General features: G+C 57.0%; 1 protein-coding gene across 19 annotated transcripts in view; it reads right to left on the bottom strand.

Moving 5' to 3' along the window:
* Positions 1-683: 683 nt before the first annotated feature.
* Positions 684-12200, bottom strand: part of SPEG (striated muscle enriched protein kinase) — a gene marked incomplete at its 5' end in the record, with an annotated part of 56034 nt that continues 44517 nt past the window's right edge. For all 19 annotated transcript variants that reach the window (XM_081261115.1, XM_081261126.1, XM_081261133.1 and 16 more), the window contains 13 exons: positions 684-1723; positions 2072-2221; positions 2451-2526; positions 3371-3594; positions 3680-3919; positions 4441-5038; positions 5163-5330; positions 5504-5626; positions 5730-5897; positions 6070-6186; positions 8929-9060; positions 9360-11331; positions 11568-11636. In XM_081261115.1, coding sequence (XP_081117241.1) covers positions 1531-1723; positions 2072-2221; positions 2451-2526; positions 3371-3594; positions 3680-3919; positions 4441-5038; positions 5163-5330; positions 5504-5626; positions 5730-5897; positions 6070-6186; positions 8929-9060; positions 9360-11331; positions 11568-11636 — 4230 coding nt within the window. In that variant the 3' untranslated portion in view covers positions 684-1530. The remainder of the gene's footprint in view (positions 1724-2071; positions 2222-2450; positions 2527-3370; positions 3595-3679; positions 3920-4440; positions 5039-5162; positions 5331-5503; positions 5627-5729; positions 5898-6069; positions 6187-8928; positions 9061-9359; positions 11332-11567; positions 11637-12200) is intronic.

Below are 12200 nucleotides of genomic sequence, written 5' to 3'. Positions count from 1 at the left end.
CTAGACACAAGGAAGCCTGGCTTCACTCTCCCTACTCATTCCAGGGCAGAGCAGCTCAGTTCTAGGATCAATAACCATTCTGTGGCATTGCAGGTGAGTGGCCAGAGTCAGGGTGCCTTAGCAGACAGCAGACCTAACTTGCCACTAGGACCAGAAGGTCCAGGCTAGTGTGTCAAGTACCCACAGCTGCTCCATGTGTTCCGCTCTGTCTGTAAACACTGGGAGCCTGAGTGAGGCTGGGGCTTGTTCGGGTTTCTCCTGTAGCTCTCTACACAGCCTCCTCTTGCCAATCTTCAGGATGAAACCCCACTATCCCAGGGCACAGGACCAGAGTGAAGGAAGCCGAGCCAGCACTGGGATAAGCTAGTTCATTCCAGAGCCAGCATTCCTCAAGTTATGATGAGGGGACAATGAGCAGAGGTGGGGTTACTAGAATCCAGTTAGAGGTTGTGGGTGAGGGGTTCAGTAGGATTGGAAGCTTTGTAGAAACTATGGGTTGAGAAGCAGACTGTAGTCTCTCTTCTCTCTTGGAATAAGGAGGGGTAAGGGGACAGGGTAGGAGGTCCCAGGGTAAGAGCTGATATACCCTTGAATGTGTCTTCAGTGGCCCAGAGAAGGACAAATGCCTTTGCCCCCAAACTCAGTCCCCACTAGCCAGCCCTCCCCAAGAGACCACACATAGGTCCTGGTGCTTGCTGTTTTTATTTTCCTTGTGACAGACAGACAGAGAGCTGCACAGACAGCTGGATGGCTGGGGGAATGGTCAGGACAACATGGGCAATAGGGATTGGATGGAAAGGAAAACTTCATAAAAGTCAATAAATAAATAAATATGAACAGGAAAGGCAAAGGTCATGGAGGGACAGTGGGGACATCCTTGGGCCAGCAGAGAGCGCCCAGAGCTGCATCCGCTGGGACAGAAGGACTGCTTGCATGGCCACTTGCCTGGGGCTCTCAGCATTTCTCTTCTCTGCTTCTGGAGATGCCGCTGCTGGCCCATCCCTCCCCTCGTCCCCCCTGAGCTTGCTGTCCTCTCCTCCCACCTTGCTGCCCTCTCTCACACCCTGGCTCAGGACTCCTGGTACTGTCTCTGTGTCCAGTCCCTGCCTCACTGACATTCTCAGCCTGTGTCCCTGACACCTGGGCTCCTTCCTTGTCCTCCTCTCCAGACTCTCATCCTCCTGGATTCTCCCTGAGATGCAATATGCCTCCCACCCCCAGAACCTTCCTAGAGTCTCTCTGCCTGTCTTCTGTATCTTCCTCTTCACTTCCTCAATCCCTCTTGTCACTCTTTCTGTTCCCACCCCTGCCCAATGGGTCTTCTGCTCTGGCTCTGGCTGGGAGTGGCATCAGGCCAAAGCCCTAGAGCCTCTATCCCTGCAGGTCCATGAGGTAATAACCCGGCCAGATGTTGCTGCTGGTGGTATCCGAAGCCCTGGGCCCACCCGGTTCAGCATGGGCCCTGGAATGTCCCTTGACATTGGTGGGAACCCCAAGTTGAAGCCCACGGCCAGGCTGTGGTCCATGCTGCTAGGGGCTGCCAGGGTAGGAACGGAGCAGCACCTTGTGGTGGGTGGCAGCCTCAGCCCTGCGGCGCCGCTGCTCACCCAGAAACTCCTTGAGTCGGTTGGTGGTAAAGGTGAGTGTCTGGCGGCGCAGCTTCATCAGGTAGGCATCCTGCAGCCACGGGTGGGCCAGGCAGTCCTGCAGGGAAGGCCGGCTCCTGCCAGGCCAAGCCAGGGACAGTAAGCCAGAACTGATGACTCCCGATGTCCTTGGGCTCTGTCCTCCCCCGATCCACATGTCAATCCTGATTCCACCACCATGTGTGTGATACTGGACAACACCAGGGCTCAGTTTCCCAGTGTCTGGAATGAGGCTGGTGATTCTGCCTCTCAAAGGGCTGTTAGGGACTTTAAATGGAGAATAATGCGACTGCCCAGAAGCAGAAACAGGAATATACTGTTAAGGCAAGGAAGTAGTTGGGGATCTTTGGCCAGGTGGGACCAGGGCAGTCTGTAGCCAGGGGCAGGTAAGGCAGAAGGGGTTGGCAGGTAGGGGGCCCACTTACCAGGGATGTACTGAGAGAACCTTTCGCAAGAAGAGGGTAGCACTCTGGGATGTGTTGGGGTATAGCTGGAAGGCATCAAAACGGCCCCCCACAATCCGAGCCTCTGTTTCTTTGGGGTCTGGCTCATAGAATGGAGAGTGTCCACTGAGCCTGTTTTAGAAGAAAGATAAGTTGAAATAGCCCCCAATCTGCCACTCATTGATTTTCTACCTTAGTGGACTGAGGGTCAACTCCCAGGCCTGGGGGACATTCATGTGGGGATGCTGGGGGGCACAGTACCAACCTGTACCTAGGGATGTGCTAGGGAGGCAAGACAGGAAGGAGAATGTGTAGGCAGAAAGAGAGCAGAAGTGGCTGGAGCAGGACCCAGGGAACTTACATGATGTAGGTGAGCACACCTGCTCCCCAGATATCTGTGGCAGAGCCAATGGGTTCTCCCTTCACCATCTCAGGAGCTAGAGGAGAGAGAGGCCAAGCTGACCCAGCTTCCCAGTGACAGGGGAGAAGGAAGAGGCAGGGAGGTTCTTGGGGGTTTGAGGAGCAGGATAATGCTCAAGTCACCAGACTATGGGGACAATCACAACAGTAGGCCTTAGATATTAGCAGATAGGACAGAAGCAGGAGTGGTTCCCAGGAGAGATATGGGCCATCTGAGGAATTAGCCTGGACACTGAATGATGGAGGTCCCCAGAACTCTAGAGGAGTGGAGAAGCAGGGTCATTTAGCTCCCCTGGATCAGCTCCGAGGTAGGACTCCCATTCAAAAAGAGAGTGGCCAACATCAAGATTAAAAGCCTTTGAAACCAACCTGGCTGGCTTTAATCCCAGGCCTGCCCCTCTTAGCTATGGGACTCTGGGTGATTTATTAAACCCTCATTGTCTGGTCTGTAAAGTGGGGCTTGTAGAATAGCTCTAAGGAATAGAGATAATAAACATCAAACATTTAGGAGCTAGCTGAATGGCAGCTGGTTTTCCTTATTTATTTAAATAATAATAGATTCTCTTGTCTTTCCAGTCTCAGCAAATCTCACTTCTACCATTTATAACTGATTGGACAAATACTTAAGTTCAGTGTGTTTCTGTTTCCTCATCTGTAAAAAGTAGGTAATATTTTGCCAAACTCCAGGGCCATTGTGAAAATCATTTTTAAAAATTCACGTTCAGAACTTAGTTCATTGCTTGCATACAGTAAGCACACAATCAATGGTAGATACGTATGTGAAGTGGGGTGAGCCCTGGAGGCTGCACCTTTGGCAGTACCCAATCTCCCCCACCCCCGGCTGGCAGCTGGTCCCCTCACCCATGAACTCCAGTGTGCCCGTGCGGTGGCCAAGGGGTTGCAGGGCCTGGGGGTTGTAGGGTTGGGCGCTGCCAAAGTCCACAATCTTGAGGGTGTTGTCAGGGGCCAGCAACAGATTGTCCGGCTTGATGTCCAGGTGTAACACGTGGCGGCCATGGAGGTAGTCCAGACCTTGTAGCAGCTGCACCACATAGGTGGCCACGTCATCTTCAGAATACCGGAACCTGGGGGTGGCAAAGGCCAAGTGGGAGATCTCCCAGCCTGGCCTCCCCTGCTTTTGCTCCCTGCTGCCCCAGAAGTTCTGGCTACCTGTCACTGAGCCCACAGAGGAGTTCCCGGTTGCCGCAGCTCTCAGCAATGAGCACAAGGTACCGAGGGGTGATGTAGGCCTCGTGCAGGGACATAAGCCGCTCGTGGTGCAGTGTCCGGAGCACTTCGTATTCCTGCAGGACTTGCCGTTTGCCCTCTGCTGCATATGGCACAATCTTGGCCACAAATGTACGGCCTGTGGCATTCTCCCGGCATGCTCGCACGACACCAAAGCGGCCCCTGTGTGAGTAGGGGGACACCACAGGTTCAGGGGTATATTCCTTGTGAGGACTAAGGGGACAAGAATGCAGTGGGTTCCCCTGTAGGCTCTAGAGCTCAGTCCTAGGAACATACACCTCTGCACTCCTGGCTCTCTACCCTGGACAGCTCTCACGTGCTCTCCAAGCTCAGCTCTCCTCCCACCTGTGGGATGGGTGATGACAGTAGGATAGTGCCTCCTCTAGAGTGGTGAGGATTGACAGCATGTGGCTATCAAGCTCAGGATGGCACCTGGCACATCTGAACTCACAACTTATTTTGTGTTTTGCATGTGGGATTGAGCCCATGCCTTGCACATGCTGGGCAAGTGCTCTGCAACTGAGTCACATCCCCAGCCCTGAACTCAACAGTTCCAAGGACCTGCATCTCAGCACCTTTCCCCAAGGCTGGCCAGGACAGTCTGATGGGCTCTCCCCGGCTGTGTTCCCTACATCCAACTCTCTCCCTGTTCTTCCCTCCTTCCCTTCCCTGGTCCTACTTGCCTGGCTTTTTCTTCCAGGAAGGTGTAGGGTTTCTGAGGGAGGCCCTGTCTCAGAGTAGTGCCCTCTGGTGTGGGGGACCTGGGGGGGCCGCCCCCAGGGGAGCTGACCACCTCTTTGCCTGGGCTGAGGCTCCGCACAGTCACCTTGGTGAGCTCAGGAGGGGGCTCAGGGGCTGGGGGCTCGGGGGCTGGGGGTGCAGACACAAAGGAAGTCACCATATACAGGGGAGTGGAGGAAGACGCTGGTTTAACTGCTTGAGGGGTGGAGGTTGGAGTCCCTGTCCCAGTGTCAGGAACAAAAGACTTGGGCTCACTTAGGGTGACCTGGGCACTGGGTAGGGTGGGCTCTGGTTGCTGAGTGGCCTGCAGGCCCCTGTGCTTTCGTGGGGGGGTTTGGGGTGGTGGACCCACAGCCTTGAGTGACGACCAGGACTGGCTGGGGGGCGTGAGAGGGGCTGAGGGGCTGAAAGAGGCTGACTGGGGGGCTGGGGGAGCTGGGGTCAGGGTCAGTGAGGTAGGAGAGTCAGGAGGCTGGGCCCTGGCTGGCCCTGAGGTAACAGGGGCATCTTGGTGAGCAGCAGATGGCCGAGCTGAAGAATCTAAGAAGAAACAAAGAAAATCATCACCATGTGTCCTGGGGGCAAAGCCACCATGCTCCAAGCCGGGGAAGACCCAGGACTCAGGCTCCCCTTCTTTCTCCTGTCACCCCCTCTAGCCACTGACCTTGAGTGCCCCTGACGAGGACCTTCTCAGAAGGGTTGCTGAAGGGGCCCTGCCCAGCACGGTTGGCACAGGCCACGCGGAACCTCACAGTTACACCAATGGGCAGGTGTGTCACGTTGTAGTAACAATCATGGATGCCTGAGCTCACTGGGTGCCAGGTAGACTCCCCTGTGGGCAGCATAGGGGCAGGTATAAGGCCACAGAAGGGGAGGCCCAAGCTCCCAATACTGTCTAAGAACATGGGAAGGGACCTCTGTGTAAACAGGACACTTGCCTTCCCAGACTCCCCTTACTTGTCATCTGCCACCTTCCTCCCCTCACCATCCTGCCCTGTTCCTCACCATCCACCCGCCGCTCCAGTGTGTACGTGCAAGGAGCCCGGCTGTCTCCCGGCTTCCACAGTACCAGTGCCGTGTCCTGATAGGTCTGGGGCACCTCAGGAGGAGCTAGTTTTCCTGGGACACCTGGTAAGAGGGAGACAGGCTCAGTGATACTCCAGCTAAGGGCCTATTAAGCCCCACCCCACTGTCCCCATCACTCCCCACTGGGGCCCTGCCCCAGACTCACGGGCCACAGCCACAGTACAGGAGCTGGTGATGCTGCCTAGGACATTGGTGGCTGAGCACTCATACAGCCCGGCATGTCGCTTGCCCGCCCGGGGGATGCTCAGCAGCTGCCTTCCGTCTTTGCAGGACACGATGACCACCGAAGGCTCTGACTGAAGGGACTGCTTGTCTAGGGCAGGGAGGAGCAGGAGGGGCTGCTGAGTGAGGCAGCACATGTAGAGACCCCTCTCCCATGCCCATGCCCCTGCCCCAGCCTTCCCTGAACTATGGTCACCCCAAGGCCTGGCCTCTCCCATCTCCTGCATTTGAGTTTGTGGCAGCAATCCCCATAATCTCCTTACCTTTCATCCAGGAGATTCGGGGAGCAGGACAGGCAGCTGGCAGGCAGAGCAGGGTGGCTGCCTCCCCCTCCAGCAGCACCTGGTCCTTGAGTTTGATGTGGAAGACTGGGGGGAAGTCTAAAGGGAGAGCAAAGACAGCCAGTGTAGGCAGGCTCTGGGCCACTTTCTGAGGGAGGGGTGGGTGTATGTGTGTGTGTGAGCCCTGAAGCGCTGCTGCATGGAGCAGAGTGCAAGGCTGTCTCTTCCCACCCAGATGTGGGAAGGGGAACTCACTCCATGCCTGAGAATTTTCTCTGGGGTGAGCATCACTTTCCCCAGGCCCTCAGCATGTGCAGACTACCTTTTCCTTGCAATGGTTATTGAAGATGCATGGGACATACCTTGTATTTGCAAATCAGTTAGAGCAGGGTCTGGAGCTAAGTGCTCTATAAGCATTTGTCAGATAAAATAAAAACAAATAGTGAAAAATGTTAACAGTTAAGATTCTGCACTGCCTACTCCTGGACACCACAGGTAAGTGAGAAGGGAAGGGAAAGTAGGTGGTGATCTAATCTGAGACTGAACATAGATTCTCCCATCAGAATGTAGTCTCAAAAGACCTGAACTCAACATATCATGAGCAGCCCCTGGAAGTATGCCAGCCTTCTTGCCCCAGTAGTGTCAGACTCCTAGACCTTCCACTTCCTCCTTTAGGTCAAGCAAGAACAACTTTTGAAATGGCAAGCGATAGTATCCTAGCCAGGCAATGGTGGTGTAAGCCTGTAAAGATCACAAGTTTGAAGCCAGCCTAGGCAACTTAGACTCTGTCTCAAAAAATAAAAAGTGCTGGGGATGCTCAGTGCTAGAGCGCCCCTGGGTTCAATCCCCAGTACTCCCACCATCACCAACATATACACACAGGAGTATCTATTTGTCTTTGGGTAAGTCATATACTCTCTCAGAAGCTCCATTTCTTATCTGCAAAACGAGGAAAATAATAATAATACCAAGCTCAGAGGGTTGTTGTGAGAATTAAGAGAGTCATACAAAGTGCTTAGTATGTGTCTGGCATGAAACAAGTACTCACAAACATTTTATTATGGTGTTCTCTTGGTAATATGTCTAGCAGAAGAGCCAGAAGCAGAACCCAGAAAACAGGCTGTTTCAGCAAAGCAGAGAAGTTGCTTTACCATGGACTGGTGACCTTGCCTATTGCTTTACCGTGAACTGGTGACTTTGCCCATGATCCTGGGGCCAGGATCTTTGCTCCAGTGTAGTTGGCCTGTGACTACTTAGTGCCATGAGAAGCTAGGTTTGTGATCCTTAGAATTTTCCTTTAGAAAACCCCCAAATCTTGTTCTGGCCACGGGGATGAGGGGATTTTTTATCACCTGCGCACAGAGACCCATGGGAGCCCCGGCTCCTGCCTGTCTGAAGAAGCAGGAGGGAGTGTGAGTGGGGATGAGCAGGCAGGAGAGTAATACTTAGCGGGAGTATGTGGCCAGGATAACAGCCTGCACTCTCCTGACTGCCTGTACCCATTGTTCCCCTCTGAGGCTCCAATGTAATGTGAATATATTTTCATCAACAGCTGCCTCCAGACCAAGTGGGCAGGAAGAGAGGTGAAAGGTGACCTGAGCCAGTGATGCCAGCCCTACCACCATTCCCCCAGGGCCAGCCTTGGTTGGTGAAGTGGACACAGGACAGGCTTTTTCCTACTGGGAGAGGATGAGGTCAGGGGACACTGCTGGGCAGGGAATCAGCTGCACAAGCAAAACAGAGAGGGAGGGAGGCCCCAGGTGGGAAGGGATCAGCTGTCCCCAGTCCTCTCTGCTGGATGTTTTCCTTCTTTCCCCCTCCTGTTCCACCCTCCCCCCACCAACTGGCCTCCCTCCCTCCCCTTCACTCAATACCAGCCGGACAGTCCCCTCAAGCCTAGCTGAGGCCAGGCTAGAGCCATTCTGAGCAGTTCAACCAGGAACTGGGCAAGAATGGAGCTGGTGGCTTATAAAGATCATGCACAGACTTGTTTGGTGGTTGGCTCCCGTCTTTCCTGCTGGTCTGGAACACTTGGCATCCCAAAGCCTTTGCTTGCAGTCCTTGAGTAAAGGCCCTTTTCCAGGTAGGGTGACCCTAGGTGGAGAAAGCCTCTCTCCCTGCAGCCCCAGTACACTAGGGCAAGAAACAAGCCAGTGCATACCCCAGCCTGCCCCCCCCCCCCCAGCAAACAGCCCTGAAGACTGCTTTTCCTCACAGATGTGCCTTCTATGGAAGGAAGGGGCAAGGAGGGCAGCCAGGTGTTCCAGGCTGTAGAAAAATGGAGAATTGGGGGCACAAGTAAGGCTGGGAGACAAAGTGTTTCTTTGAGTGTACACTCAAGTACACACACTTGAAGGTGGCCATGGGGGCAGTCAGGAGCTCAGGTTCCTTCAAAACCATACCCAGGTACAGAAACCTTCTAGAGTCTCCCATGAGAGAAGAGGCTAAAGAAAAGCCCAAATCCAGTGCCCCGAAGCCACTCTGGGCCCTGGCTGCAGAGGGTCACACAGTTCAACTCTGGCTGCTTCCACTTACTAGCTCTGCCACTTGGAAAAGCTACTTAGCATCACATCACTAAGCCTGTTTCCTCACCTGTAAAATAGGATGATGACAATAATTGTTCCTAAACAATGCTGCAGCACTGAATGAGACAGCAGTTGTAAAGTGCTTAATAGGACACTTGGCTTTGCTAATTAATGGCAGCTGTTGCAATGATTATCCTTGTTGTTTTCCTGACTCTAGGCCCCTTCCTTGGCTGCCCAGGCTCCTCACCTCCCACCCAGCTAGGACTGCTCCCTGGGGTGGGGGTAGGGATATGCTCACCCAGCAGGCCTCTCTTACCTGACTCACTGGGCACATACTGGTGACCCAAGTCCTCTTGGATGCTGGCAGAGAGGTTTGGCTGTGATAAGCCCTTGTCCTTCCGCATCCGTGAGAAGCCCCAGCGGAGCCGGCTTCGGCTTTCCCCTGGAGCTGCACAGACCCAGGCCTATGAGCATTTGTTTACCCAGCCAGTACCAGCTGGCTCCAGCCTCCCTGCAGCCCTCAGCCCAGAGAAGTAGAAGATCATCTAGCCTCTGCCTTGCTCCGACCCAGCCCCGGCCTCTCAGCCTCCTTCTTCTCCAGCACTGTCAATTCCACCCTCAGGGCTCCAGCACCTCTGAAGCCTCTTTCTGGGGTGTCCTCAACCTCTCCTTCTAGAGCTTCTTTCCGCATACCCCAACCTCTTTCGCTCTTGGAACCTGCTCGCCCCTAGCCTAGCCCTTCCTCACCTGAGGAGCCCGAGGTGGCGCTGGCCTCAGAGCCCAGAGACTCAGCGGAAGGAGTAGTGGCACCGGCCTGAGAGGCCAGTTGGTTGTGTGGGATGCCAAGGCGTCGCAGACTCTCGCCTTCGGAGGTGGCCCTGCGCAGACGTCCAAACAGCGGCGTGCTGCGGCCCGAGGCGCCCCCGGAGTCCTCGCTGCTGCCGCTGCGCTGTAACCTGCTGGACAGCCGCTCCAGCGTGGAGCTGAGCCTCCTGCGCACCGCCAGGACCGGGGAGCCCCGCGCTGAGCTGCCGCCCTCTGAGCTCTCCCCGTCTCCGCCTCGAGCCTCCCAGGCCGGGTGGCGCTGTGAGGGTGGAGTCCGCCGCAGCTTCTGGGACAGCGACAGTGAGAGCCGGCGGACGAGGCCCGGCTCCCCCACAGCCCTCAGGTCCTGCACGGAGCGCGAGCGTTCTGGCCGTCTCACCAGTTCCAGCGGGGTTCCCGCCGGGCTGGGCCGGTACATGCCATCCTCGTCCTCGGCCCCGCGGAAGGGACCACGCTCCTCTGAACGCGAGCGGCTCAGTAGCCGCAGGCCCCGCGACAGGGGCGATTCGCGGCTGCGCTTGAACTTGGCTTCGAACACCGCCTCTGACTCTAGGTTCTCAATGCTGCTGCTAAGGCTGCTGCCTGGCCTGGGGGGTACCGTGGGGACCCTGGCTTTCTCGACTAGCACTGGGGGAGCCCTGGGTGAAGGCAAGCGCTTCTCTGGGACTCCTGGAGGCGGGGAGGCCACCCTGGCGAACACGGCCGCGTGGGGCTTGGGCTCTGACGAGGGCGATGGGGGGCTCTGTAAGGGCTGGGCGTGACCGGCCAGCTGGAGCGACTGCATGATCTGGGCATAGGGCGTGAGGGGCAGCGCTGGGGTTTGCAGAGCCACGGGGAGCTGTGCCGGCCTGGAGGCTCGGCCTGGTTCTGGCGTGGGCTCTGGGGCCTTCTCGGGGGTAGGCAGGGGTGCGGAGGGCTGGGGAGAACCACCTGGCGTGGAAGTAGCGGGTTCCTTAGGTTTGGGGATACTAGGTTTGGGAACGCTGGGACGCGCGGGGCTGGGCGGTTGGGCCTCGCTGAGGGCAGACAAGGAGGGAGACTCCTGTAGCCTGCGGGCCCCAAGCCTGGCTACAGGGATTTCGAGGGGTGCCCCGGCGCGGCGGTGCCGCCCCCGAGGCTCCGCCTCTCCCTGCGAGAAGCTGCTGCTCTTTTGCAGGCCCCGCGTCTCGGGTGGCGGCTGGTGGTGTGGCGCTGCCTCGCTGGAGGCAGCCCGCGCCATTCGGGGGTCGCGGGCACGGCCTCCCAGGCTTTCCAGCAGGGGGCCCCTGAGGCCGCTGACCTTGCCATCCTCCGGACCTCCTCGTAGCAGCCGCTGACGCAGCGCCTGCAGCCTCTGGGCGTACTCGCCCTCGCCCAGGCCTCCCCGGGCCAGGCGGGTGGCTCCCGGGCTGGGGCTCCTGCGCTGCGGCAGCTCCACAGACGCCGCCTTGTGCAGGCCCCGGCCCGGCTCCCGCGGCCCAGCCCGGGGCAGGGCGCTCTCCGCGGAGCTACCCCTGCGGAGCTCTCCCCGCCTGGGACTGGACCCAGCTGGGGGCTCCTGGCCTGGAGAGGGGAGGGCCTGAGGGCTGGGAACCTCCTGGTCCTGAGAGGGAGCCCTTCCCAGCTCTTGCCAATCCATGGGAGTGGCAGCACCAGCCTCTGGGGTTCCCAGGGCCTCATCCTCAGTGGGAATGTCTGTGAGGGACACCCTGGAGCCAGAGAACTCCGGCTGCAGGGGGCGGGGAACAGTGGGCAACTCCTCCAGCTCTTCCTCTTCGGAGTCCGAGGAGGATGAGAGCCCCCCACTGGGGGGTGTTCTTCTGGGCATGGCCACCCACACCCTCTCTGGGGGCGCCCGCAGCAACTCTGGGATGGGGCGCAGCACCAGGTGGCATTTGTAACTGATCTGTGAGCGCTGGAGACAGGTTGCTAGAGTCAGACCTGAGGGGCCCCCAGGCAGGATTGCCACCCCTCAGGCCCACCTCAGCCCTGGAGAAGGCGGCCTAGGCAGGCAGAGGGGCGGGGGCATAAGGAAAGCCAGAATTGAGACCACACACACAAAGGAGCAGGAGGTGAGGGCACACACGGAAAACAGACCAGATGAGAGAAAATTAGATGGTGAAGGAACAGAGGCAGGGCTGAGCCACTCACCTGCCACCTCCGACGTGACAGGAAGAGCTTCAGGTAATCTGTGCTCACCTCGGCTCCCTTTGCCTGTGTCTGCAAACCCAGGAAAGAGGACCTGAGGGTCAGCTCTCTATTAACCTAGACCCTCAAGGTTTGGCAATGGAGAGACAAAGTCCACTGGGGGTTGAAGGCATGGAACGGCAGCACTGAGTCTGGGCTCCTGGGGGTTCTCTTTCCCTTTGATCAATCAGGACAACTACCATAGTCAGGGTGCACACTTGTGGACAAACTCTCTGAATCTAAGGGGACAGGTAGAAATCGGGTGGCTCCCAGGAATGGCTTCTGAGCTGACACCGGGGGCTCAAGGTCCTCTCCTGTACACTGGCTGTCTGGGAAGGCTGTGATCTTAGCCCCTGGTTGGCCCCTAGTTGCCCTTCTGTCTCCATGTAACGCCACATTCCAGGCATCAGGAGCTGGAGTCTGGACAAAGACAGAGGCTTCCCTGAGCCACCCTCACCCACATGGCTCTTGTTTCTGATCTGAGGAGGCTCTTACCTCAAGGACTGCTAGCAGAATGACCGAAGTCTCCTGCTGACCCAGCACAGCAAGCACTCAATGGAGTTTATTCAAGTGTTCTTTCTGGACTCAGTTGCTATA

This window comes from Spermophilus citellus (genome assembly GCF_964194105.1).
Source record: "Spermophilus citellus genome assembly, chromosome: 11".
NCBI lineage: Eukaryota > Metazoa > Chordata > Mammalia > Rodentia > Sciuridae > Spermophilus > Spermophilus citellus.
Note: the sequence above shows the minus strand (reverse complement) of the source record. Positions and strands in the feature narration are given on the sequence as shown.